The sequence below is a fragment of the Mus pahari genome, chromosome 13 (genome assembly GCF_900095145.1).
Source record: "Mus pahari chromosome 13, PAHARI_EIJ_v1.1, whole genome shotgun sequence".
NCBI classification, from domain to species: Eukaryota; Metazoa; Chordata; class Mammalia; order Rodentia; family Muridae; genus Mus; species Mus pahari.
This window is the reverse complement of record NC_034602.1, coordinates 62,803,533-62,830,992: the sequence shown is the minus strand read 5'-3', so window position 1 is coordinate 62,830,992 and position 27,460 is coordinate 62,803,533. Positions and strand designations below refer to the sequence as shown.

The 27,460-nt window shown below is 40.9% G+C and overlaps 1 protein-coding gene across 3 annotated transcripts in view; it reads left to right on the top strand.

The window, feature by feature from the left end:
* Window positions 1–27,460, top strand: part of Corin (corin, serine peptidase) — a 195,745-nt gene that overhangs the window by 52,724 nt on the left and 115,561 nt on the right. For all 3 annotated transcript variants that reach the window (XM_029545006.1, XM_021210625.2, XM_021210624.2), the window contains exons 4-5: window positions 13,699–13,906; window positions 27,233–27,417. In XM_029545006.1, coding sequence (XP_029400866.1) covers window positions 13,699–13,906; window positions 27,233–27,417 — 393 coding nt within the window. The remainder of the gene's footprint in view (window positions 1–13,698; window positions 13,907–27,232; window positions 27,418–27,460) is intronic.

The window sequence follows — 27,460 nt, the reverse complement described above, 5'->3', positions numbered from 1 at the left end:
CCGGCTGTTGAGTTTGACCAGGCCCCCTTCTCCATATTAAATCAAATTATCCAGGCTGAAAGTACAGTTAGGAGATTTCAACATGACTGGTATAAGCATCTCACTATGAGCAGGTGAATTGCTGGGTAATTGCTGCAGGCTAGCTGTGGAATGCCCACTTGGGTGTCAGGTTTCTGGTGAAGACCTGGACAGCTGTGGGAGAGGAAGAAATGCTTCCCTGCTCTCCTTTCTTCCCCACCCCATCTTTTCATGCTTTCCCTGGGATGTCTTAGATTTCCCAGAGACAGCAAACTTAATCTGATGAGCAGGGCTGGGCTTTGGAAGAGGTGAGGGGACAGTCTCTGTGTCACTCTTCTAATATCATCATGACCACCATCATCACCATCATCATTAATATCATCTTTGTCATCATCATTTCTGGGATTGTCCTTCAACTGTTTCTCCTAAGCAAATCCTGATCTATCCCTCATGTAGCAGGTACCCCTAAAGGTCATGGTCCCACAGCAGACTGATAGAGCAAATAAGAGCCAGATCAGTCACGCTCAAAATGTTTGTGACTCAAATGTTTCCTATCCAGATCCATTGTCATTTCCCCTTCAGGAAGAACAGTCCAACACCCTTGATCCAACTAGAACAACAACAACAACAAACAAACAAACAAAAAACCATGCACCATAGCACATTGATATCAGCAGGTTAAAAAATAATCCTGGCCAAACTCAAAGCCGGAAGTGATCCTTTAGAGTCCAAAGGCTCAGATACCAAGTGAAAGCTTAAGCCAGGATGAGCCGTCTGCTTCACTGGGTGTGTTACTATGTGATTCTTAAAGAAAACTGATCCTGTGCATGATTTTTGGCCCCAGTCATTTGGTTTGCTGACTGTCTCGGGTTTTTGGATAGCCTCATCAGTGGGAGTCTGTTGGCTGTTCCTTGTGTCTTTGGAGAATAAGCCTTTCCACATAGCTGTAGTTGAAGATGAAAACAGTGATGAATTTTCCAAACCCAAAGCTTTCTGTCTGTCCATGTTTGATGCAAACTATCCTTCATGCTTTTGTGTTGGCATGTATTATTCTTTATCTCACTGCTCAACAGTATTTACCTCATATTTGCATGTGGTGTTCAAGCTGAACAGATTTTTTGAACACGTGCTTATAATTACATGAAGTTGTGAAATCCTCTTTTGATGCCTATGTCTACTTCCAAGTTTTATGAGATGTTTGGATTCCAGAGCGTTTGGTTTAACATTCTATGGGGCATTTGTCTATCTGCAATTATTCGTTGGGCACTCGCTCTGGGTTGTCTCCATAGACCGTAAAGTTAAGTATGATAAAACAAAACAAAACAACAATAACAACAAAAAAACCCTCATCCATCCAGCCCATGGCTGGTAATTAATTGCCTTGAGACCCGAAGGTATTATTTATGGTTTGAGAGATTAAAAATATGATCCACTTGAATTCACCAAAAATATATATATATTGCTAACTTATTCATTTTAATGTTTTAACAAAACACCCCATTTCCTCCAGATTAAGTTTTAATTATAATTATAAAATATATTTTAGTTTAAGGGTATATTCTATAGCTTCCATACTTAATTACATCAAACTTATATCCCTTTGTGTCACAGACTTGCCTCTTCTTCTCTTCATTCGCTGCATTTCTGGGAAAGGTTCTGCAATGCTTGGTTTCCTACTGGAGCACTTTCTACACAGCTACTCCACGGTTACAACAACCATTGGCTAAGACCGTTGGTGCCTATGTCTTATCATAAAATAGCTCCCAAATAGGTTTTGAAAGTCCATGAGCAACTCCCATAGACACTCCAGACTCAGAGATACAAAACCAAATGCATTACAGCTTGCAGTGTCCATACTTACTCTGTGGAACTTTGAGCTTTTCAACAAACTGTTATTATATTAGTAAATTTAAAAATGTATAACATGTGTGTCTTCAGATGATAGAACCGATACTTTACTATCCAAAATATAACAAATGGGAGGCCAACCTTGTATACATGGACATTTTATTACCTTACAAAGTTGGGGAGGTAGAATTTTATACTTCTTTCCTTAGAATTGCTTTTGAATTCTCCATTCATTTATTGAGAAGTCAGACTCAGCTTATTTTTCTTTGGTTAGCGTTTATACATTTGCTCTGCAGAATGTCCTCTAGGATATGCATTATCAGAGCCCTGATGTTTGATAAGCTGATGGCTGTTAAGTCACAGCAAGTATGTTATTTCATAATGTGTTCTTTAACACTGATGAATGTCTTAAGATGAATTATGTAGGGAGATTTCTGTGAGAAAGAAATGGAGACCTCAAATCGAAAGCCCCTGCTTATTCTGGAGTTTAGGGATCAAGGGGCCCTGTGTCTGCTGATGATGTGAAGTAGAAGATCCTGGGGTGTTCGTTACACAAGCACCATCAACCTCCGTAAACACCTGAGCCTACAGCTGTCAGCAGCATCCTTTCCATACAGTAGTTGGGACTATGGGGCCCCATCAAGAACAATCACAATTATTATTCTTGTCATGTGACCCAGACAGATTATCAGCTTTTTTCCAACTCTGGAACCATGAGCTAGAAATAAATATCCCCACACACATCCATCCTGAAGTATCACACCAATGTAAATATAACCAATACCTATGTACTTCGAAAATACTAGATATTTGTTTGCAGGTTCCTATTATGCATTCATCACGTCTTCCCTTACGACCTCGCCTTGGAGATTCAGAACACTAGTTATTCTTCAGATTGACTCCATGCTTGAGGTTTAAGGGATTCTAGATTGGAGGGGCATCTGAACAAACATGGGGATGGAATACACAGTTGATAGCATCGGAATCTGGTACACGAGGCTGCCTAAGGAAGCCTCCTGCCTCCCCTTATCTTACTGGAACAACTCTCGTTAATTTTTGGAGGACACAAAATCCTTTCAAATCAGCCGGTCTCAGGAATGACTCTGGCAGAATGTTCCCTTCTGTGTAAGTTATCGAGTGTAGCAGATGGCCTTCACCGTTCCTCTCAGCTGATGTGTTTCTGGCCTGGGTTGACTTTGCCCTACAGCAGGGAATAGACTAAGGCTTCCGTCTAACTGGGTCATAGGTGAGGACTTGGAAATAATTTTCTCCTCAATGCAAAGTCCTGGCTATGAAGTATGAGAAAAAGTTGTTGCCACAGTATCTGGGTTTCTCTTTGTGACTGACACTTATGTATGTATGTATGTATGTATGTATGTATGTATGTATGTATGTATGTATGTATTTACGGAGAACACATACCAGGTATCTTTTAACAACTTTCAATGTGTATAATACAATATCAGTACCTGTACTCATAGTGTTGTATAATAGGCCTACCACATTCATTTTCCCATTTTGTGCCCTGTAACCAGTGTCTCCCAGTGACCAACTCTTCTCACGTCAGCCCCTGGCCACTATAATATTACTTTGGTTTTAAAAATATTTTAAATTATTATTATGTTTTATTTTATTCTATGTGTATGAGTGTTTTGCCTGCATGCATGTCTGTGTACCATGTGTGTGACCAGTTCCCCAGAGGCCAGAAGAGAGAGTTGAATGTCCTGGATCAGTAACTACATGTGTTAACCACATGTTGGTGCTAAGAATTGAAACTGGTCCTCGGGAAGAGGAGCCAGTGCCCCTGACCCCTGAGCCATCTCTCCATCCCTGATATAAATTTGTTCTTGATAGCTTAACATTTTTAGATTTCACATAGGAGTAAAATCATGGGATTGTTTTATTTTTTGTGCTTGGCTTTATTTCGTTTAACACAGTGTTTTCCATTTTCACCCATGTTGCTGCAAATGACAGAGTTTGAAACGACAACTTCAAACAGGTTAAATAAGCACTCCACCGCTGAGATATAGTCCCAGCCCAGGATTTTCTTCTTTTGAAAAGGATGAACAATATTCTATAATATACATAAATAAAATCACATAATTTTATAAGTGTTTACATTATTGGCTGAGTCAAAATCATTAAAAATAATGTTGATGAGATACCCATTTAATAGTCTGATGTTTTCATCCTTTATAGATCTATGATTGGAATTTCTGGATCATTTAGCATTTGTATTTTTTATGATTTGAGAAACTTCTGTACTTCTTTCCACTATATCTATATTAATACGTACCACATATTCACCAATATCTGCCATTTTCTTTCTTTTTAAATAAGAACCAGTCTAGCAGGTATGAAGTTATGTCTTTTGTGGTTTTAATTAACATTTTATCTGGTGACTAGCAATATTATACATCTTTTTATGTAGTGTTTTTTCTTTTGAGAATTGTTTGACTAGATCCTTGGACTTTTTTCGATAATCGGATTTTTTTTTCTTGTTATGAAGTTGTTTAAATTCTTTCTGTATTTAAGGCATTAACTCTGATCCAGATAAGAATCAGATTCATGATTTGCAAATATTTTTCTCTTATTTCGTAGGGGCCTCTTTGTAATGTTGACTGTTTCCTTTTCTGTGCAGAAGGCTTTTAGCTTGACATAGTACCATTCGTCTGTCTTGTCTTGTGCTTTCTGCATTTTGGATAGCACATTTTTAAGTCATTGCTCAGGCCTAGGCCATTGTAGATTGTTCTTGTGTCTTCCTACAGTTCCAACTTTTATCTTTAAGTTTTTGATCCATTTTGAATTGGTTTTGAATATGGTGTGAGATCAGGATCTATTTGAATTAGTCTGAATGTCAGTACCTGTTTGCCTTTCTTTTCTTTCTTTCTTTCTTTCTTTCTTTCTTTCTTTCTTTCTTTCTTTCTTTCTTTCTTTCTTTCTTTCTTTCTTCCTTTCTTTCTTCCTTTCTTCCTTCCTTTCTTCCTTTCTTCCTTCCTTTCTTCCTTTCTTCCTTCCTTTCTTCCTTTCTTCCTTCCTTTCTTCCTTCCTTTCTTTCTTTTTTTTAATTTTTATTTTTTTCGAGACAGGGTTTCTCTGTGTAGCCCTGGCTGTCCTAGAACTCACTTTGTAGACCAGGCTGGCCTTGAACTCAGAAATCTGCCTGCCTCTGCCTCCCAAGTGCTGGGAGTACTTGTTTTTCTTAACACTGTTGAAGAGATCATCCTTTCTCTATTTCAGGTTCTTGGCATCTTTATCAAGAGTAATTGATGACGCATATGTGGATTTGTTTCTGAGTCTTCATTCCGTTCCAGTAGTAAGAGATATTCTTTTTTGTTTGTTTGTTTTGTTTAGTTTTTGAGTCAGGGTTTCTCTGCATAGCCCTGGCTGTCCTGGAACTCACTTTGTAGACCAGGCTGGCCTCGAACTCAGAAATCCGCCTGCCTCCGCCTCCCAAGTGCTAGGATTAAAGGCGTGCGCTACCACTGCCCTGTGGGAGATATTCTCGATTGAATTAACCGAGTGAGGCTCACACTGATGTAGGTGGCGCTGTTTCCTGGAGTGGGGTCCCAGCTAGTGGAGAACCAGCATTAGTCTCTGTGTGCTCCCGGCTGCAGATGCAATGTGCCCAGCTGCCTCAGGCGCAGAAGCTGCCATAACGCCCCTCCCCTAACACGCGCCACGATGGACTGCATCCAGCATCCTCTCAATGGAAGATGGGACAAACCCTTCTTTCCTAAAGTTGCTTATGGAGCATTTGGCCACAGTAAAGAGAAAACTAAGTAGCACCATTGTTGCTTTTAGAGATCTCTCAGCTTTGTGAGTGGTCTGTTTCTCAGACCCAGAGCCGCGAGCTTTTACAAGAGTTTACAGAGCCTCCTACGGTTGTCACTCAGTACTGTTCTTTGTGCTCCCACTGTCCTCAGGGTGCTCTGTGGTACTCTGTGTGCTGTGTTTATCTCTTCATATTTCTCCCTCTCTTGAACTTGGTTCAAAGAGCCTCTGTCTTCCCTTTACTCTGGTGAGATCTCCCGCTAAAGACAACAAGAATGACAGAAGGTCAAGGGTGTAGCTTTGTAGAGACAGGAAAGAGAGGCTCCCCTCTCAACTACAGAGGTACTGTCCAGACAGTAGTCAAAGACAGAAATAGATCTTATGAAGGCAACAGCATGGGGCCATCTCCCACACTGTCAAGACATCTAGGGAACAGGTTATTGAAAACAACAGCAGCAATGTTATCAGCAGCAAGGCCATTGTGTCTCAGATACCTGGCTTTCTAAAGCTACTCGGCTATCAGTCGATAAAAAAAAAAAAGTCTTTTAAAGCCAAGAGTTTTTCCAATTTAGCCTCATCTATCATTCTTTGAATAATTATTGGGTATACCCCCAGTGACATTCTAGTGAAGAATTAATTTCTCCGATGTGGGAGGGTGATGGGATTAGGTCTCTAAGGAACATACGGCTGGTGGACTTTCGTTTCTTTGGCATGCCTGCAGTGGAAACTCTACTTTGAGTCGGGAGCTTTCTCCTGCTCTGGCAGAGCGTGATACCATGCTCTCCTGTGATTCTGGGCAGTGACAAAAACCCCAGCTCCCAGTCAGCCACCTAGTCACACAGGCAAGCAACTGCTGCTGGCTCTACACTGCTACACACACACACACACACACACACACACACACACACACACACACACACGACAACTAAGTCAACTTTTGTTTTGTACTGCCTGGGATTCCTAGGGCCTGACAAAGGTCAAACAGACACTTCACCATTGAACAATTCCCCAGCCTGCTTTTAATATTTTTTTTTTTTCATGTTGCTTTGAGACAGGATTTCACTAAGTCATGCAGGCTTGCCCTGAGCTCATTCTGTAGTCCATGTGGGCCTTCCTCTTGCTTCTGTCACCTGGGTAATTAGGGTTACAACCTGTGCCAACAGATCTGATACTTGCAGATTTCAATATATTTATCAGTACCTAGCATCATAAAGGTGAGGTCCGTCTGTATTTGTTTGTGCTACTATGAAGATAATACTTGACATACTGTGAAAAGATGCAGGGACACTTTAAGTGGGATGCTCCTGCGACATGTTTGCTGTCTGGAAAGGTTAGTTCTCCGAATCAGAGCACTGCTCTGACTCGCCACCCTTCATGGGCAGCCTAATTTCTATAACTGAGCCAGTGGCAAGAAGGGAAGTGCTCCCTATCGATTATCTCATTTGATGATTATGAACCCTCAGCAAATAATATAAAGTGATGACAATTTAAGTATCTCAATAGACACAATGAAGACAGGGGGACAGAAAGCAAACTGTTTGAGTGGGAGTATAACTTCATAGAAACCCAGAGAGCTGGGTCAGATCGTTCCTTTTGGCGTCTGAAGCTTACACGTTTGCTGCTTGAATATTTAGCTCTGGGATATTTCTTAAAGGAGGAATTTACTTTCAGAACTGTCAGTTCTGATACTAATCAGAGTTTCTCCAAATATTAATTAAGCTCATTTGTGAAGAGCAAACCCTGCTATGGGAATAAGCCTGCCATAGTGAACTGCGTGTATTCCAAGAGGTGGGTGCAAGAGGAAGCTTTGGTTAGGTGGAAGGGAGATTGCATACCTTGCAATAATAGTCCTTGACTAAAGTGATTAGCTCTACAGGGGTGACTACACAAGGGTAGCATCAGTCCATGATGAAAGAAGTGGCTGCCGCACAGATGTCCCTGCAGATACAACTTTGTGTAAGTTTGCAGTGGTTCTTGTGCAAGGTTGTGGCCCTGACAGTCTTTTGTGATGGTTACTCTTGCCAGCTTTTAATCAATGATAGATGAGAGGTCTTGATGGATAACATCTGGGATTAATTTATTACATAATTTATTGTTAGAGCTAACAGAGAGACTCCATTTTGATTCTCACTAATAATAGTCCTCAGTCCATTCTGGTCTTGGGTGAGCATCTCTCTCTAGGGAGGTATGTTCCTTATTTGGTTCCTTCTGAGCATCGGCATCATGGGCATGTGTCTTGTTATATAGGTCAAGCAGTGTATATTTGTTTGTGTCTTCTCTCCCACCAGACCACAACATTTCAAAGGNGGGGGGGGGGGGGAACCTTACTTGCTTCCTACTACTTTCTTTGTGGCTTGAAAAGTGCCTGGCATGTACCAGCAGTCCATCAGGGATTGGTTATGTGAGGAGAGTGACCTCTATGGAAGTCAGACCAATGGTACATGGGGCTCTTCGGAATGGATATAAATTAGGTGAGAAGATGATGACGATGCTTGGTGTTGGAGGCAGCGGCTGGTGGAAGGGGACTTGAGTGGGGAGTAAATGGTGTTAGAGTTCCCCCTTGCCGTTTGCCAGCTGTGTGGACTCTCAGGGAAATGACTCCACCTTGTTTCCTCAGCTGTGAATCTGAGATAACAAGCTGTAGGCAGAGCAAATGAACTAACAATTCATGAGACCAGGCTGAGGACAGTGCCCGGAGGGCTATGGTCGCTCAGTCAATACTGAGCACAAAAATACACAGACAGAAGCGAACTTGAGAATGTTCACAACAATGTCACCGCACAAAGGGCTGAGGACCACATGGGAAGTAGCATCCAAATTAATAACAGACTTTGTGAGAGGAGCCAAAGGAGAGATTGGAAAGAACAACCTTTCCACGACTTTCTCCCCAAGCCACTGAGCAGCGCTGTGTACAGAGCTTCCCTCCTTGATCTCACAGATCCGCAGGGTCTGGAGACAGGGCAAACAAATGTGGGGCCATTGCCAGGGGAGAGCTCTGAGGTAAAACCCAGAGCTTAAAATGATGCATTTTGGGCAAGTTAGTCTTCTCTCCTGGTATGATGTTCAGATTAGGCATTCTTTAATTAAATATGCAATTGTATCAAGGCAAATAGAAGTCCTACCCACGTTTCCTGGTAGGATATTAGACAGCAGATAGCAAAATTCTATAGAAGACAGATTTTTCATATTTTAAAAATTTGAACATTCTTGCCTCTCATGTGATAGTGTTACAATTTACTGTGGTTTTGTTACAACTTTTTTATTTAAGGAAAAAAACAGATTTTATTTAATTTTAGCAAACATCTAAAAGAAAGCACAGTTGAAACAAATGTGAGTCAAAACTAAACACCCATTTACTACATTACATTGATCAAAAATGAGACCATATTTGATTACAGATGATAAAGAGTGCTACTGATAAAATGGGAAGACCTAGTGCCAAATGATAGGAAATGGATTTGTTCATTTCCTTCCCATAAACTCTCAGATTTCCTTCCCAGACTATATAGGCCGTGAATATCACCATTTAAAAATTTACTCCCACTCTTTTTAAGATTCATTTACTTTATCTTACATATACAAATGTTTTGCCTGCATGTATGTCTGTGTATCGTGTATACACGTGGTGTCTGTAGAGATCAGAAGTATAGGGTCCCCTGAAACTGGAGTTACAGATGGTTAGGAGCTACCATTGGGTGCAGCTCATGTTCCTAACCTCTGAGACATGTCACCAAACCAGAGGAATATCACTTTAAGGTTAGTTACTCAGAACCTTAGGTTTTTCTATGCTATTTAGACTATTTAACCATTGTCTCTGCTAGTTTAGACTATTTAATCATTTATTCTTGTTCTGCATTTAAAATAGTCACATACATATAAATTCTGACTCTATTTCCTGAGTCCCTAATTCCTGACCAAACAGCACTTATTTTTTCTTTTCTTTTACTGGATATTTTATTTACATTTCAAATGTTATCCCCTTTCCCATTCACCCCCACCAAACTCCCTATCCTATTCCTCTCCCTCTGCTTCTATGAGGGTGTTCCTCCACCCACCCACCCACTCCTGCCTCCCTGCCCTGGCATTCCCCTACACTGGGGCATTGAACCTTCATGGAGTCAAGGGCCTCTTCTCCCATTGATGTCCAACAAGGCCGTCCTCTGCTACATATGTAGCTGGAGCCATGGGTCGCTCCATGGGTACTCTTTGGTTGGTGGTTTAGTCCCTGGGAGCTCTGGGGGTGGTAGGAGTCTGGTTGGTTGATACTGTTGTTCTTCCTACAGGGTTGCAAACCCCTTCAGCTTCAAATTACAAGGGCAATTTCTACAGAAGACTGACCTTTAGTTTCTAGCTCTGGCATTGACATCCTAGTGTCTAAATCAATGAGAGAGGATCGGGGACAAACCCAAGCTGATCTAGAAAGCTGCTCTGCTGGCCTCTGACAGTCGTGAGCATCCATGCCAGGCGCACCGTGCTCTCAGAGCTTAGCATCCTCTGCAATGGAAGCTCTCTGTTACTCAGCGCATACGCTGACATCTGTTATTGCACCATTGCTAACTAGAAACAGTGTCTTAGACCGAAGGCACCAGTGAGGCTCAACATCTCACCAGGAGTACGCTGGATCCTGCACTAGTTTTCCTCATTCCAGGGCCAGTTTTCAGATTCTCCTCCCCAGCTTTCTTCAAAAGGAAACACAATAATCGAATCACGCTGTCTATAAGGAACACTAAGGCCCATTACGTCCACTGTGTTTTGTATGTGTTCTCACACGTCAGTCCTGACCTCTAATTTCCATGGGACTCACTACTCAGTTGTCTCAGGAAAGAAAAATAGGCCCCGCTTGTCCTCCGCCCTACGAAAAGCAGGTTTGATGTTGTAGTAGCTTAAATGAGCCCCTTTTCAAATGGCTGGTCTGCATCCCCGCAAAGAAGAAGTGACTTTTCATGGTGCACAGCATGTAGCTGGCTTAGGAAAGCAATTTCTGCTGGGGAGAATGTGTACACACACAATACATGTTTCAAAGACAATGGGGTATTCTAGGAAGAAGTAATATTTGACTCCTATGTTGAGGCAGGAGGGATAATAAGCAATAGACACCATTGTGTGCATATGAAAGAGCTGAAGTTAATACCCTTAGAAAATAATTCCTTTTTATGTTTGTTGGCCATGAGCGGATTCTTAGCTAGGTCTCTTGAATGTTCTTGCCCAACCTTAAGTTTTACAGACTTCCCTCCTCCCTTGCAATTATAAAGCAATCTCCATGGTCAATGTACCAGCCAGCACTGTTCTCTTAGATGCCACCTGATGCCAACCTAAAATGTATATGTCTTCACCATCAAAATGGGCACTTTCTCACTGTATCTTTCATTCTTGTTCTCTGTACATTAAGTTCTTGCCCATTTTGGTTCCTTTGGGTTCTGCTGTGCTATTGACAGGTATGGAATACCAAGGAAATGGGCAGAATATTTAAATCCCAGCCTCACGCCTGTTACTAACCTTGTATGCTTCTGTAAGTTGTTTTTTAATATTTTCATCTGCCTATTTGTCTGTCTATACATTATCTATCTAACTACATATGTATGTAAGCTGTACCTTCTTCATTCATAATTAGAAAATTTATGCTGTAGTGTTAGGCTTGAATTTTATGATGGAATTGTGCCTCAGGAAATTAGTCTAGGGATACAAGAAATTGTTCTTTATGTCTATGTAAATTATTTGAGATTTTAAAGATTTATAGTCATAATTCATCATTACTATAGAATGCTGCAGACCACCAACACAAAGGCCCTTACTAGATGTGACCCTACCCTACCCCCATTTTTGAGCATCCAGAAACATGGGGCAAAATACACTTCTTTTCTTTGTAACTTACTCTACGGAATGCTGGTACCAGGAACAGAAAATGGTCTGACAGATACACAGGCATTGTGACATACTCTTGCCAGCCTTTTCCTCTCTAGGGATATTAATAATTAGTTTTTTGGAAACTACTTTTAATATATTAACTCCGATGCGCCTCCAGGTAGAAGCTACTCAGAAGTGTAGCATTTGGTCTTCACGGCAGTCCTGGAAGGAAGGCTTTAGTCTTCTGAAATGGAATTTCCTCATTTTTAGTATAGGCCAGATGTCCCTTCTCTGGGTTGTGGAAGTGAGATAGCTGTGTCCCAGGAGATATGGTTATTCTTTCTGGTTCTCAGCACCAAGCTGGTTCTCAGCAAATGGCACATATCTAGATGGAGAGACATTTACTATCAGCTTATTCACGGAAACTTCACCGTGGCATTATGTGTGTGTACAAAGTGGGTCCTCTATCTCCCTGTTCTTCCAACCTTTAATGCTTTTTTTCACACTAAAGTGTGTTTTAACTTTCATTTCCAAGTAGTTTGAGTGAAGTGATATATTCATGAAACCTGTCCAGAATGTCCCATCTCTGCTGTGTGTGTGTGTGTGTGTGTGTGTGTGTGTGTATGTTCTAGTATTTATTTGAACAGTTCTTTCTCTGCAAATTCTTCATTCTCATTTTGTATTTTGAAGATAAGGAGGCACACGAAAGGATTGTGGCTTTAACTTCTTTCTCATGTTTACATTAAGGTTCTGTGTATAGAGACATTTCCAGCTGCCTTCAAAACTGGAAACCACATTTAGATCTTGTACCACGGAGCTTAGCATATTTGAGTGGTCATGACTATCCTCCCAAAATAGGAGATGATACCGTTTGAAGAAGTATAGGGCTCTTTGATCAAATAACTACAGTCTGTTCATTTGGGGGAAGGGCTTCCTATAGAACCTGGGAGGTTTGCAGAGTAGTTGGAGGAAAAGCAGGATAAGGAATATACTTGAAAGAAGATAGAATGATTTCAAAGTAGATCCAAGCCATGTCTGAAAGAGTGGGTGACGCTACACTAGAGAGCGCATTTATCTTCTGTTACAGATGGAGAGTGGTATTTGGTCATTTTACTAAACTGAAGGCTTGCCTGTCAACACTGGTTTGGTTAATATGAAGTTAACCATATGCATGGAGAAAATATGATCATAATTTCTTTGGAAATGATATGGTACCCAGAAGAGATGTTCCCGTTTTTGCTGAAAATTCTCTCTCCCATTCCCCCCCGCCCCATTTAAAGAGAATTAATCATTCCACTATATTTCTGAAGCTTGTGAATTTTGTGTTTTAAACATTAGCTTGCATAAATAACAACTTTAAATTAATTTAAAACACTAAATTGGTTCTTCAACCAATTCAAGAGTATGGAATAAAATGAAAAAGAAAAGTCTCTCAAATTTCCATTACATGAACCCATGTCAACATTTTGATTTATGTTAGAGTAAGCAGACAAGTTCTTGGGGTGGTAGAATTGTGTGGGTCCTGGATGAGATGGTGTCTATCAGAACTGACCATGAAGGAAAGCGAGCTCAGAGGTCCCGGGGTGACTGGGAAGCATGCTTGTAAGCTGGATTGCAGATCTGTACATCAGTGTATGTGTTTGATAGACTGATTTCTTTCATCAAGTGCTGTTTTTATTTATTAGATTATGATCACCATTCCATATGATTAAATGGCCTTCCAAAGGTTTTCACGTATTATAGAGTTAAGTATTGTCTGTAATCACATGCTTAAATCAGTCTTCACTGCTGAAGGCTTGGGTTTCTGTCTTTGAAAAGTCTAAGCTACATATGATCCATGTACACAAATCTACATCCATGGCCAGGATTATTTTCTTATGATAAGTTCTTTTAAGTGACATTGGAGTGTCAAAGAACATGAGAATTTAAACACCCAAATGCATATGATCCTTCCCAGGTAGGGGATATACAGCAGCTCCCTATGAGAGAATTGTCTACATTTTTTCAGGAAACACCTGATTCCCCCTTAATAAATATCACTAAGCCGATTTCATTGTTGTACTGACATGTACTTATGTGCATAATTGTTTATGTGATAGTTGTACTATAGTATAGTGTGTAAGGTGTATGATCTCCTTAACCTGTCATGTTACATAAGCTTATAGACACAGATTTCTTATTCGACTTCTAACTGTGAGTGTCTCCACTTCCCAGGCACCTGCATGAACATCACTCACAGCCAGTGTCAAATTCTGCCCTACCACAGCACGCTGGCACCTCTCTTGCCAATTGTCAAAAACATGGACATGGAGAAGTTCCTCAAGTTCTTCACGTACCTCCATCGCCTCAGTTGCTATCAACATATCCTGCTCTTTGGATGTAGCCTCGCCTTTCCTGAGTGTGTTGTTGATGGCGATGACAGGTATTTTGGAACCATATCGTTCAGTGATAAGAGCGCAGTTCTTCTGGAGACAAGAGGAACAAATCATCCTGTTACTAACTTTCCTTTTTTATTGCTTTTAGGGGGAGAAGGGACCCACATATGTCATAGTTAATTGCAAGTCTCTGTATTTAGAAAATCCAGATTCATGTTTTACTGGAAGAAATTATCCATATTTTAGTTGATGATTTCAGGGGACACTCAATTGCTGTTGCACTGAGGGTCTGACAAGGGAAAGTGCACTCAAAGTATAGTTGAAATGTTTGGTAGTGAGCTTTTTAATGGAGGTATGCAGGGGTGGTGGGGGTGGTGGGGGTGGCGGGGAGCAATTAAGTAATGAGAAGTATCAAGGTCTCATGATGAGACAATGTAGTCCTACTACCAAAGGCCTGAAGGGAAGAAAAGGTTCGAAGCAATTGGATACTTGTAGCTATGTGTGAGGGGAAGGGATTGGTACCCCCAACTCCCTTCTCCAATCATCCTTTCTGCCAGTAAATTTACTCACCAGCAGGGCACAAAAACATCCAGTACAATGGATGAAACCCAGAATCTCATTAAATATCATCAACTAAGAAGTCCAAAAATCTTATTTAAATCAATTATGAGTGGCCTTCTGGATGGTTCTTCTCATCAACATGGGGATCTAGTGCTGGACTCTAGACATGGAGCGACAAACAAACACTATTCAATAAGATAGAGATATAGAGATAATTTTCCATAACAGTTGATCGACCCAAATAATGTCATGGTTATTTGAAGCATTTTGTATATTCGGGCAATTTCAAAGCACATGCTACGTACCTATTTAAATATAAGATGAATTATTTTCTGGATTGAAATGTTAGGAACTTTCCAGAATAGTATTTCGGGTACAACTCCATCACATTTTGTCTGTGATAATTTCAGCAGTGTGTGAAGTACCCTAAGCATCAGAGAAACACCTGTTCCTTTGGTTGCCAGATGTGGCACTGCCTTTATGTGGAGGTGGAGCAGAAGCAGTAGAGGCTGAGCTGGGCAGGATTTGGTGAAACTTGAATTATCAAGGTGACTTCATGGTACACACAGAGAAAAAAGGTGGATTGGATCTTTCCCACGGGTTAAAATGTAAGATGCCTGTGTGGGCTGTGGTTGCGAGTCAGTGCCACAGTGCTTGTCTCACTCACGGAGAGCCCCGAACTACAGAAACAATTGAAGATGGCCACCAAGAGATGGTTTTATTTTCCCAGACTGTGGCAACACAGTTGGTGGCTGTATTTGTTTTCTTGGGTTACTTTAACCAATTGCCACCTGCTGGGTGGCTCAAACAACAGAAATGTCTTCCCCCTTAGTTCTGAAAGCTGAAAGTCTGGGTGTAGGCAGGTTGTCTGGTTCCCAGAACTCTATGGGGAGAATCCATTTTCCCTTTTGCCCATCCCATTTCCTATTATTTCTGTTCCTTTGTCTTGTGCCCACGTCCCTCCATTTTTGGCCTCTGCCATCACAGAACATGTCCTGACTGCCGACATCTCTTCCGCTTCTGTCTCCTATAAGGACACTGTCATTGGATTCAGGGCTCACCTAACACAGTCTATGATAATAGCTTCACATCCAGACTCATAATTGTATCCCACGAAGATCCTATGTCCAATGCGGTGATTCCCGGTTCTAGAGATTAAGATGTAGACTTCTCCCTTTGAAGCAGTGGTTGGGAAAGCAGGCTAAGGGAGTTGTGTGTCTTGACCTCGTCATCCATAAAAAGAGAAATAATAGTTACACTTAGGTTACAAAATTAATGTGAGTGTTTAATGACACGTGGGGCTTGGGACACTGCCTGGTCCTTAGAAAGAGCTCAAAAAAGTTTAGCAATAACTCTGAAGTGGTGATTTGTGAAGGACAAGAAGAATTAATGAAGTGGAGACCAAAAAAATGTACTTCAAATATGTGTGTGAGTGTGTATGTGTGGGTGTGTGTGAGAAGGATTGCCACACACAAAAAAAATGTAAATGAAGCAAAATTAGATGAAATTTTTGGAGCTTGATTCTCATTCTGTTTCTATTTCATTTCCAAAATTTTCACATATATATATATATATATATATATATATATATATATATATATATATATATAAACTCCTTTGTGGGTTCATGCATGCACACACAAAGAAAATGGAAGGGAGTGTGTTCAGAGTCCTGGAACTGCTGGGTCCAGCATTACGACCCTCTTTACTCTAACTTAGTTCTGCCTGGGTAAACACTTTTGAGCTGCCCACTCTTTCCAGGGCACTTTAAATTAAATACATTTTCCCCCTGACCTGATTTAGCATTTGATAACTGTACCAGTAAGAGAGTTTTTCCATTTTCTGTTATAATGAATAATAATTTACAGTTACTTTTCAAGTGTTCTTTGGGGACTTATCCTATTTTTATTATTATATTTAGTTTTTTAATTGTACTTTTAGGCCATGCTTCCTGCTGTCATTTAGTGTGTGCATGGGAACTGCAGCCTAATTTAATAAGCAGAATAAGTTCAGCAAAGTAAATGTATTATAGCAAACCATTATAAGGTCAAACATATTTTTCTTGTGTTTCACTATTTTGTATCATCTATTATAGACTGTATTATTCAAATAAAGAAAAAGTGTTTGTTTTCTATCCCAGAAAAAAATAGCTATTTAATCACAATTAAAATTTAACTTTAAAAGATTATAGTGAGATATATAAACAGTATAGTTTTTAAACCTGATTCTTTGGAGACCACAGTTACTATTTAACTACATTGTATGTTGAAACAATGGAATTTAGTAGTCTTTATTTTGAACTGTGTTTGCTTTGACAAATGGGTATGGATGTACTGCAACAGGGTCTACTGAAAGGCTGGAGAACATATGGATTCAGTGGAGCATATAATCTAAAAATATAAAATTTTAATGGATAAACTAGTGGAATGGCTCTAAAGTATGTAGGTTAGAATATATTGCTTAAAAGTATCAAGTAGATAGCAAAATATTGGTTAGGGTTTAGATGTCATGTTTGATTTCCTGATTTCCTCAAATGGACAGTCTGTGTATGTGTGTGTGTGCGTGTATGTGTGTGTGCACACACGCGTGTGTGTGTGTGTGTGCGTGTGCGTGTGCGTGTGTATGTGTGTGTGTGTGTGAGTGTGTGTAGTCTTGCTTGCTCGTGGAGGCCAGAGGTCAGCCTCAGTATCATTCCTCAGGAACCAGCTGCCTTGGTTTCTGAGACTGTCCTTGGTTTGAGACTTGCAGAGCAGACAGGCTGGCCAATCAGTGAGCTCCAGACATTCCCCAGCCTCTACTCCTCAGGGCTGTGCTTACAAGCAGGAGGCACCACGCCCACTTAGGTTTTTTGTTTTTTGTTTTTTGTTTTTTAACACAAGTTCTACGAATTGAGCTCAGATTCTTGTGCTTATGTGGCAAGCACTTCTCTGACTGAGCTATTTCCACAGTCTAGACTAGAACTAACTTTTGAAGTGAAATAATCTTTAGTAATATAAAGTTATACAAATTTAAGAAATAGTAAAACCTCGCTGATACTAACCCTCCCCCCAAAGTGACTTACAGTTCTGTCGTGCCTCCCACTTTCTTATGACTTATAGGAGGTGTTCACGTATCAACCCTGTCCAGCAGAAAAAAATTCTTTGTAAATAGCAGTTCTTGTTGTTGATGGAGAATGTGACTTTCTGGACTGCTATCAATTTGATCCCGTGGTTAGAAATGCCAGATTTCTATTGTCCCTGTCGTGATCATTTAAGAACAAATTGACCCAGACACCATCCTTTCGTGGCTTTCTGTTTGCCTTAGATTTCAAGCCAAGCTCCATGCCACAGCTTTTGAAGTCCTTCTTGCCTCTCTAGCGTCCTGGACCCAGCCTCACCTTCAATGACCTTCCTTTCCATTTCTCAGACAAACAAAAAAACAAAACAAAACCCTGAAACCGGGTTCTGAACAGCCTTGTATGCGCACGCTGTTCCCTTTGCCTACGGAGGCCCCTCCTCTCCCATCAAGGTCATGGCTTCCAAGTCCTGGCTGGAGTGAAGCCTTCTCTGAACCCCCGGTTCTCTTTTGTCTTCTCATGGCAGCCTGGTGATGCCCCTTGTTTTTACCACATGTTACCTATTCTTTATTTTATTTTTATTTTATTTTATATTTTGATTTTTTTATTAGATATTTTCTTTATTTACATTTCAAATGTATCCCCTTTCCTGGTTTCCCCTCTGAAAACCCCCATCCCCTCCCCCCTCCCCCTACTCACCAACCCACCCACTCCTGCATCCTGGTCCTGGTATTCCCCTACACTGGGGCATAGAACCTTCACAGGACCAAGGGCCTCTCCTCCCATTGATGACCGACAAGGCCATCCTCTGCTACATATGCAGCTGGAGCTATGGGTCCCTCCATGTGTACTCTTTGGTTGTGGTTTAGTCCCAGGGAGCTCTGGGGAAACTGGTTGGTTCGTATTGTTGCTCCTCCTATGGGGCTGCAAACCCCTTCAGCTCCTTGGGAAAGACTTTATATCTTAAAAGCCTTATTTTGTCACCTTTGGCTGCATTTGGAAAGTTAGAATTAAAATAGTTATATTAAAAATATATAGGTCACTGGCCAAAGAAAGTGGACTCTGCTCCTGTAGTAGCTACGTATTCCATTGCTTGCAGGTTACTTACAAGGGTGTCCCCCCCTAACTTGGAAGCAGTGGTCTAATCTTATATGTACCTGTCACCAACTGAGTGTTCAGTTGGCCAAGCATAGTACACATCCCTTTAATGCCAGGCAATATTGGTGAGCTCTTATGTCTAAAATGCCGACTTAGGTGAGACTCTGTCTGATGACTGAAAAAGGTCCAAAGTGAAGGGAATGTGGAGTTCAGGTTGCTTTATTATTTTACCAGGTTGTAAAACTGGAGAATCAGGCCAGCCAAAATCTTTCTGAAAATGTCTTTTCATGTTGCTGCCAGCGTCTGGGACACTCAAACCCAGTTCAGTGGGGGAGTTCATTCACTCTTCTCTCCAACAGTTCTGGGTATCAACTGTACATGACTACAATATAAAGATAGTACTTTTGATTGTATTTCTTGAGGAACCTTACCATTGGTGTCAATGATACACACACACACACACACACACACACACACACACACACACACACACACACACACACACAAAACAGAACAGCTACAAAGTTGCTTCTGATATTTGTTAATGTCTTACCCTGTGGGTCTTGGTGATTGTGACAAATTCTAAAGCTAACCAATGTCCCCATCAATTAGAAGGCATGTCTTTTGGTACTCTTTCAGGAGCTCTTTTGTGACTTTGAATTATTCCTGATGGCTTAAATCAACACTTGGCATTCCTTTGAAACACCTCTCCTAAGATCGAAACCCCAAAGTTGTCACATAAACAAAGCAATCCATCTGTGTGTTGTTTTATCTGTTTTACTGACACTTGCCTATTATGTGGGAAGTGTGCTAAAACTGGGTAGCACATGGAGATTTTGTAGTTGTGAGGGAAAGGGAGTCTGTGGGGCAGAAAAGATTTGCATCCTTGTTCCAATCACTCAGCTGAGGAGAGGGCACTGTGGCTATGGGTCTCCTTCCACATTTGCCACCGAAAGTTTTATTCCCAAGGGCACCTAAGTCATCCTTTGTGCATTTCGATGATTTATTCAACAGCCACCTGTGGCGTCCCCACTTGTATACTAGGGAGACACTGCAAAGACAATGCCCAGGGACCATCTATTGGCTCTGCAGAGCTTACATTATATTGGTGGGAGATAACTTTCTCCACAGAGAAGGGAAGGGGATATAAGGAGAGGAGCTGTATGAGGGGGACCAGGAGGAAGGAGGGCTGCAACCAGGAAGTGAAGTGAAGAAATGAATAAATGAATGAAAAATAGCAAATAGATCAATAGATGGTCAGCTTAATGTGGCATGAACAGACATGAAAATGATCTTAGTTTTGAGATCATTGCTTATTCTAGTTCAAGAAGCCCGCAAGAGTAACTTTTGCTTGAGTGGAAATTGCAACCACTTTTCTTCCATGGACAGAGTGACATGCTTTTGCTTCCATCCAAACTATGTTCTTCTGAAGCAGCCCCCTGAGATGCACAAACAGCCACCCTCAAAGCCTGCTATGGCTGCATTTGTTGATTCTGAGTTATCCAGCCTCCTACCAGATATTAAGTTAATAATAGTTGAACCATCTACTCAACATGCCATCATGTTTCCTCTCTCTACAAGTATTTGTTGCGCCCCCCAGTTGGATGTGGGGCATGCAGCTGTGTGCTGGCTACTCTTCATTTACTCCTTCATAGTCCATTGCCACATGCCTCTTCTCCAACTCTTCCCTAGACACTGCTTTAGTAACGATCACATTTGGCTCTTTTTGGGTTCATGCCTGGAGAGCCACTGGTAGATCAGGATGCAGGATAGGCAGGGTCACCTAGTGGCCATCTATTATAGTCACCTCATATTCCTCTATGCCAACTTGCACATATTGGGTACATCTTATGTGAAAGAACATGGCTCCCATGTCATAACCATCCCTAGATGGCTCTTCCTAAGTTCCAGCAATTATTCCCTTTCTCTTTAAACTTAGGTGTTAATAGTTCCTGGCCCCCACCCTACTGTACTCACCCTTGTTGGACTTAGGAATCACTGCTTTTGTCGAGAGCTTTTTTGTGGAATACTATCTCATGTTCCAACTTTAGTGGGTCCTCTTTTCCATGCTGGACCCATGATTATTACAAGTAAAGACAAGATCATCAGAGTCCTACTTGTTGAGTTCCAGATGAAAGAGAGAAAGGAGTGTGGTGACTCCTTCCATTATCTCTTTTCTGGTGGAAGACTGTGGAAAGGACCAACCTTCACTTGTACACTTCTTCATCTCCATGCCCAGTGCAAGTAGAGACCAAGTAAGCATTCTCTCTCTCTTCTGTGACATGTAAGGTTTCTTCAGTCACTTGAGGTGCTGTTGGACCCTCACAGTGGCACCAGGTGACCTGTTGCCTTGCTCTCTCTAGCAATAGTAATGAATTCATATTTTTGCATCATGCTGATTCATATGTGAAATCCCTAGGTAAAGATGCTAGGCCCAGTGGTTGGTCCTGAGATCTCCTTTTTAAGTTTAAATTTTCTTGTAACAGAAAAGGAGAACATGATCTTACAAGACTCTTTAGACATGAACAGTGTCTTCCTGGCTGAGGAAGGGTCACAGTTCTGGGAGATGCCCAACTCTGACTTTGTGAGTATTGCTGCTGAACAGTTCAGTTAAGAAAGGACAAAGTAGGATTGTATTAAAAATGACTGTTTAAGTCTCATCCATAAAGAGCACATTGAACTCAGTAATGTGACTTTTGCAAAGTGATGTGCCAAGGAAAACTGTATCATTACCAATAGCTGGGTTATGCATTATCACACTCTCAATGGTGTAAAACAACTCACATGGAAATAGAAACCTCGGGGTTATGTATCTGTCTCCTCTGCTCTAGAATGTCACAGTGCATATTAGCATGTTGGCTAGAGCTGAGGTCTTATCTGAAGGCTTGACTGGGGAAGGATCCATTTCTAAGTTCATGAGTCATTAGAAGAGCTTCCTTTTCTCAAGGGCTGTTGGAAAATAAATCACCCTCAAGAGCAACCATGCATGTGGTCTCCTTAATATGTATGGCTTTGTCAAAATCAGCAAGAAAGAAAAGGGTGGGGGGGTGTAAATAAGAATAATCATATGTAGCTCAATAATGCATGACAGTCTATTAGTTTCTGTGGTTGGAAGTAAGTTAAAAGGCCAGTACATAATCAAGACAAGGGCATCCTCAGGCAGGAGCTGTAGAAGGCAGAGATCATGGGTAATGTTTGAAGTTCTCCCAGGCACAAATCATCCTCCCCAACACCCACCAAAAGAGTTTTAATCTAAAGCTCTCCTAATATATCAGCATAGCTTATTAAAAATACAAGTTGACAGCTGTGATATGAGATCTGGGCAATATTTAAGCAGAACATTAGGTCAAAGACAATGTTCTATTGTTAATTTCTTATTTTTTTTCTAAGTACAGTTATATGAAATGGTTGTTTTTAGGGAACCCAAAGGAAAGCACTCACAGGGCACCCAGTGAGGAGTGGGAGGGGTGATAACCAAGAGGCTTCCTCTGCTGTGAACCTTGTCAACTACAATGACCAGTGTGGTAAGACATGTCCATGCAATAGTGGCAGGGATGCTATGAGGGTAACCAGCTCTTTTCTGATTAAATTCGAGGCCTGCTCCATAGCATGGAACATGTGCTTCCAACTGTACATCTGGCCAAGAATTCTGGGTTAGAGAATCACGCAGGTCCCAGAGGTGAACCTACCATTATTATTCTTTTCAGAGGGCGTGCTATCAACCAACCCTCTAACTTTGTATTGCTATATCCAATAATTAGTACAGCTCTTAGACTTCATCAAAGAAATTTCTTCATGTAGTAGATGGTGGCTAGTTCTGAAACTCACAACTCATCAAAGGGCAGAGAAGGAACTAAGTGGTTGTGGCTTAACCACGGATGGACCATCTGTCATCTATCATTGGAACATCTGTTATCTATCACAAACACCCAGCCAGGGCTCAGGGACCATTCTGTTAAAAGGGACAGAAAGACTGTAAGAGTCAGAAGTCAGAGAGGACCAGAACAAAAACAGTGTCTTTGGGACTTAATACAATCACTGTAGTCATGAACCCACACAGCAGCTGTGGCTACCCACACAAGATCAACATTCTAGCATAGAGTGTTAAGGGGATTCTTAAGATCTTAACCTCTTTTGAAGATCTGTGAACATTTGATGTCTTTCGGGGAAGGGAGAGTCAATTTTCCTTAATTGTCTATAGTAGGTTAAGCACACTCTAGTGGATGGCCCCAAATTTAGGACAGCAAAAATTGGGCTTAATAGCTTATTAAAACAAAAGGACAGAAAATTGTTGGTTAGGAGATGATGGTGAATCTGGCAGGCATTAGTGGGAGAAGTGAGGGATGAATTTGATCAAATATATTGCATGATGGCGGTACTGGTGGTTGTTGCATGAAATTCTCAAAGAATTTATATGAAATATTTTTTAAAGTTGCTCAATTTGACAGAAAAAAATATGATTTATAACTCTTAAAAGCCTGCTGGCCATATAAGTTTATTTTGCTATCTCTAGCTATTTAACAAATTTACATTTATGATGAACATTAAAATTTTCTAGATAAACATCTATACAATTTTAGATGTATCATAATAAAATTTCCTGGAAATAAACTCAGTAATGGAGTTATAGATTAAATGAACAACATATTTGGTAGATTAATTATTTTAAAACATCCTTCCTAGGAAAAATATTACAAGTCCTTATTATCATTGTGTGGTTACATGTTTCCAAATTAATCAAATGTGTCAACGACTATTTGGAGAGGTACATCAGAGCTCTCTGCCTTCACTTGAGTTGAAATGCATCAGGGACTTATTTTGCATCCCACCAAATGTACTTCACACATCAACTAAGAACAACCACCCATCCTAAAATAGTCATTCTGATAGTCAAAGTGGTCCTTCCCTTTTGCCAAGTCCTGTTTTTCAGTTTCCAGTGTGTCGTTGCTTGGATATAGATCCTTATATTCCAAAATAGTGTAGCCTGTCTCACCACTGCGTTCTTTGTGATGAAAAGCGAAACACATCTGCCTGTCACAGGCAGCTGAATTTCATGCGAAACAAGAACAAATGGCTCCTCGTTTGTTCACGGTTTGCAAGGACTCGTAGTTATTAATACTCTACTCCCAGCTTACATATCCCTGCCCAGCAATGCAAAACTCATGAGTCTCGGTTGGTCACACCTCTTAGGAGACTTATTTAGAAACACTCTAGACATTTTCCTAGGCACTAATATTAGAACAGATGCTCTAATGGTATTTTAGTATTTCTATACATCCCCAGCTCAAGTCTTGGGAAAAAAATGTCTGTTATTTCTTGCAGGTCAGCAAGACTGATAGGGTTATCATGGTCTCAGTGCTCCTCTGAGAAATACTTCTCTTAAGAATGAATTTTAACTTACAAAATGTTCATAATAAGAGACTTATGGAAAATAGACTACACTCAAGCTCCTCCAAATCCCTTGCTTTTTAAGGGGGGAAACTGAATCTTGGCCTGAATGAACTGTTGGCTCAAGGTCAGATAGTAGCAGATTATCCACGGGAGGGAGGGACTAGAGGGGGGGACCTAGGGAAGTGAGTATGGTAAAAGTCTATGACAATTGATCAGTTTTAAGTTAGATTCTTAACTTCAGGACATGAAAAAAGACATGGATGGTGAGGAATAAGAAACCTTAGACCTAAAGAAAGTTTCCAGAACCACTGGAGAGACTTAACTCCTAGCTCTATAATACCTAACTGTGGTGGTTTGAATGAGAATGCTGAAATATGCTCACGTGTTTAAATACTTAGTCTCCAGTTGGTGGAACTGTTTGGGAAGGATTAGGAGGTGTGGCCTTGTTGGAGGAGGTGTGATAATGGGGGCAGGCTTTGAGGTTTCAAAAGCTCATGCCTTTTCCAGTTAGTTCTCTCTGCCTCAGGATCAAGATGTGAGCTTTCAGCTGTTCCAGATGCCATGCCTTTGTTCTTACATCATGGACTCTAGACCTCAGAAATTATGGGCTCTAAATTGTTTTCTTGTATATGTTGCCTTGGCCATGTGTTTTATCTCAGCAGTGGAAACACTAACTAAGATACTACCATATTCCTGAATGGCTATCAGAGCCAATTCATGTTTTATGTATGTTCTCAACTGGTTCAAATGCAAAACTTCTCTTCCCGCATCTTCAGTATCAAATTTAGTTACATATTGAACAGATCTTTCATTATCTTTTTATTTTTTATTATTTTAATTTTTAACAATTTATTCTTTCATATATTACATCCAGATCACAGTTTACTCTCCTTCCTATCCTTCCAGACCTTCCCCTTTGTCCCTTCCCCATCCATTCATTGTATACCTTTAGAAAGGAGCAGGCTTCCTTGGAATATCAACTGAACATGGCATGTCAAGTTTCAATAAGACTAGGTACCTCCTCTCATATTAAGGCTGGATAAGACAACTCAGTAGGAGAACAACACTCCCAAAAGCAGGAAAAATAAAGAAGAAAAGAAAAGAAAGAAGAAAAAAATCAGAAACATCTCCCCCTCCCTCTGTTAAGGGTTCTAAATAAACCACATAAGCTATACAATTATAACACACAGGCAGAGGGCTATACAATTATAACACACAGGCAGAGGGCCTAGTTTAGAGAGACCCATGGAGGACCCCTGAATGTTGGTTCTGGCTCCATCAGCTTCTATAAGCCCAGGTTTGTTGATTTTAAACAGATTATTTTAAAAGATAATTTTAGCACAGCTTTTTGTTTTGCTTGTTGTTTTTTTCAAGACAAGGTTACTCTATGTAGCCCTGGCTGTCCTGGGACATTCTGTGTAGATCAGGTTGGCCTTGAACTCACAGAGATTTGCCTGCCTCTGCCTCCAACGGGGCTGGAATTAAAGGTGTGTTGCCACCGCCGCCAAGTTTTAGTTCAACTTTTAAAGAAAAAAAAGAGAATTATTTTTATTAGAACGTCATTGTCGAGAGAGGCATGGTGTGTCATTGTTGAGAGAGGCACGGTGGTGGAGCCTGTTATACCAGTTGCTTGGCAGGTTGATCACAAGTTCAAGGTCAGCCTAGGCAACTTAGTGAGATCTTGTCTCAAAATAATGACAGGGAATGGGAAATCTAGGGTCAGCAGCATGGACAGTGCCCTGAGTATGACCCCATCACGACCACAGGATGTAAGTGTTGAGAACTTCTTATATGTGTGGCTCTCTTCTCAAAGGCTCTCAAGCATCATGTCAGATCCAGTACAACCTGCTAGATGGCAGGTCACATCATGTTTCTGTATCTGTGCAACAAAGGGTGTGTGGTATACAAGCTTGTTTGATCAACGGGTTTGAAAAGTCCATTTATTACGCATTGTATAATAACATTATTATAACAGACATTGTTAGAAGATATATAGGTAAAGGCCTGGAAGCTCATGCACATACTTTCCCTACCCCCTTTGCTATTGTGAAGCTGGTAGTAAGAAGTGCATGACACTTGAGTCTGTCCCAGAAGCTTAATGGGCCTGTTCTTCCCAGAAAAGGTTTATGACGGATCCAATATTTTACAATTCTATCATATCAGCATTTGAAATGGTTGTTTTGATGGGACTCCAACAAAGTTTCCATTTCAGAAAATGTCTTCTGTTTCCTGCAAGCCCTTTGAAATGCCTTTGGTGGAGACTGACAAGGATATAAGATACAACCTTTAGCTGTGAGGTAGAGAAAGCCACCTTGCTTTGAGAAGAGACCAGTCCACAGCCTGGACATGGCTAGCACAGGAGTTACACTCCCCAGAGCAAACCTGGGACCTGGGAGTGTTTGGCTGCACACAGAAAGGCTGAGGACAGGCACCGGGGCATCCCTGCTTTTACTATGAACAGATGGCGACTCACAGTTTTTACTCTGCGGAATACAAAACAGAAGGCCCATAAGATTTCTTGCCTTTTTTTTTTCTTTAAAGAACACACGATTTTGAGTTGCCACTTGCCTGTATGAGGTTTTCATGAAGGCCAGGGAGAATACAGAATGGCTTTCTCTATTTGCTTCTGAAAGATTGTTGGATTTCTCAAAGGAAAGATAAAAAGTTAGAGCAGAATACCCTTTGACCTATTTTTGCTCTTTCTAATAGGGGGCCTCCATTTTTCTTCTTTCTCTCTCTTTCTCTCTCCCTCTGTCTCTCCTTCCTTCCTTCTCTTTCTCTCATTTTCTTTCTTTCTTTCTTTCTTTCTTTCTTTCTTTCTTTCTTTCTTTCTTTCTTTCTTTCTTTCTTTCTTTCTTTCTTCTTTCTTCATTTCTTTCCTTCCCTCCTTCCCCCTTCCCCCCTCCCCCTTCCCCCCTTCCTTCCTTCCTTCCTTCCTTCCTTCCTTCCTTCCTTCCTTCCTTCCTTCCTTTCTGTCAACCAGTATATTTTAATACAGGAAGCTTAAGAACAATTATTGGGGGTAGACTGTTCTACAAGCAATGACTACATGATTCATTGTGAAACTAGCTTATTATCTTCAGAATCCTTACAATTGGGTGGCTGAAACTGTTGTAGGACCAAATACAGAAGTTTAAGTTGCTGACAGTGCATAGGAAATGCAAGTTTATAGTCTATGTTAACTTGCTGGTGGCTAGCTGTAATATTGTCTTGAGAACTGTTCTATTATGATCCTAACCCTCCACCCCCACCTTTTGTTTGTATTTAGGCATGGCCTTCTGCCCTGTAGATCTTTCTGTGAGGCTGCAAAAGAAGGTTGCGAGTCCGTCTTGGGAATGGTGAACTCCTCCTGGCCGGATTCCCTTAGATGCTCTCAGTTTCGAGACCACACTGAGACTAACAGCAGTGTCAGCAAGATCTGCTTCTCACTGCAGCAGGAACATGGAAAGCAATGTAAGTGTCTGCGTTTCCTTTCAAGGTTTGTATTCCTTATACC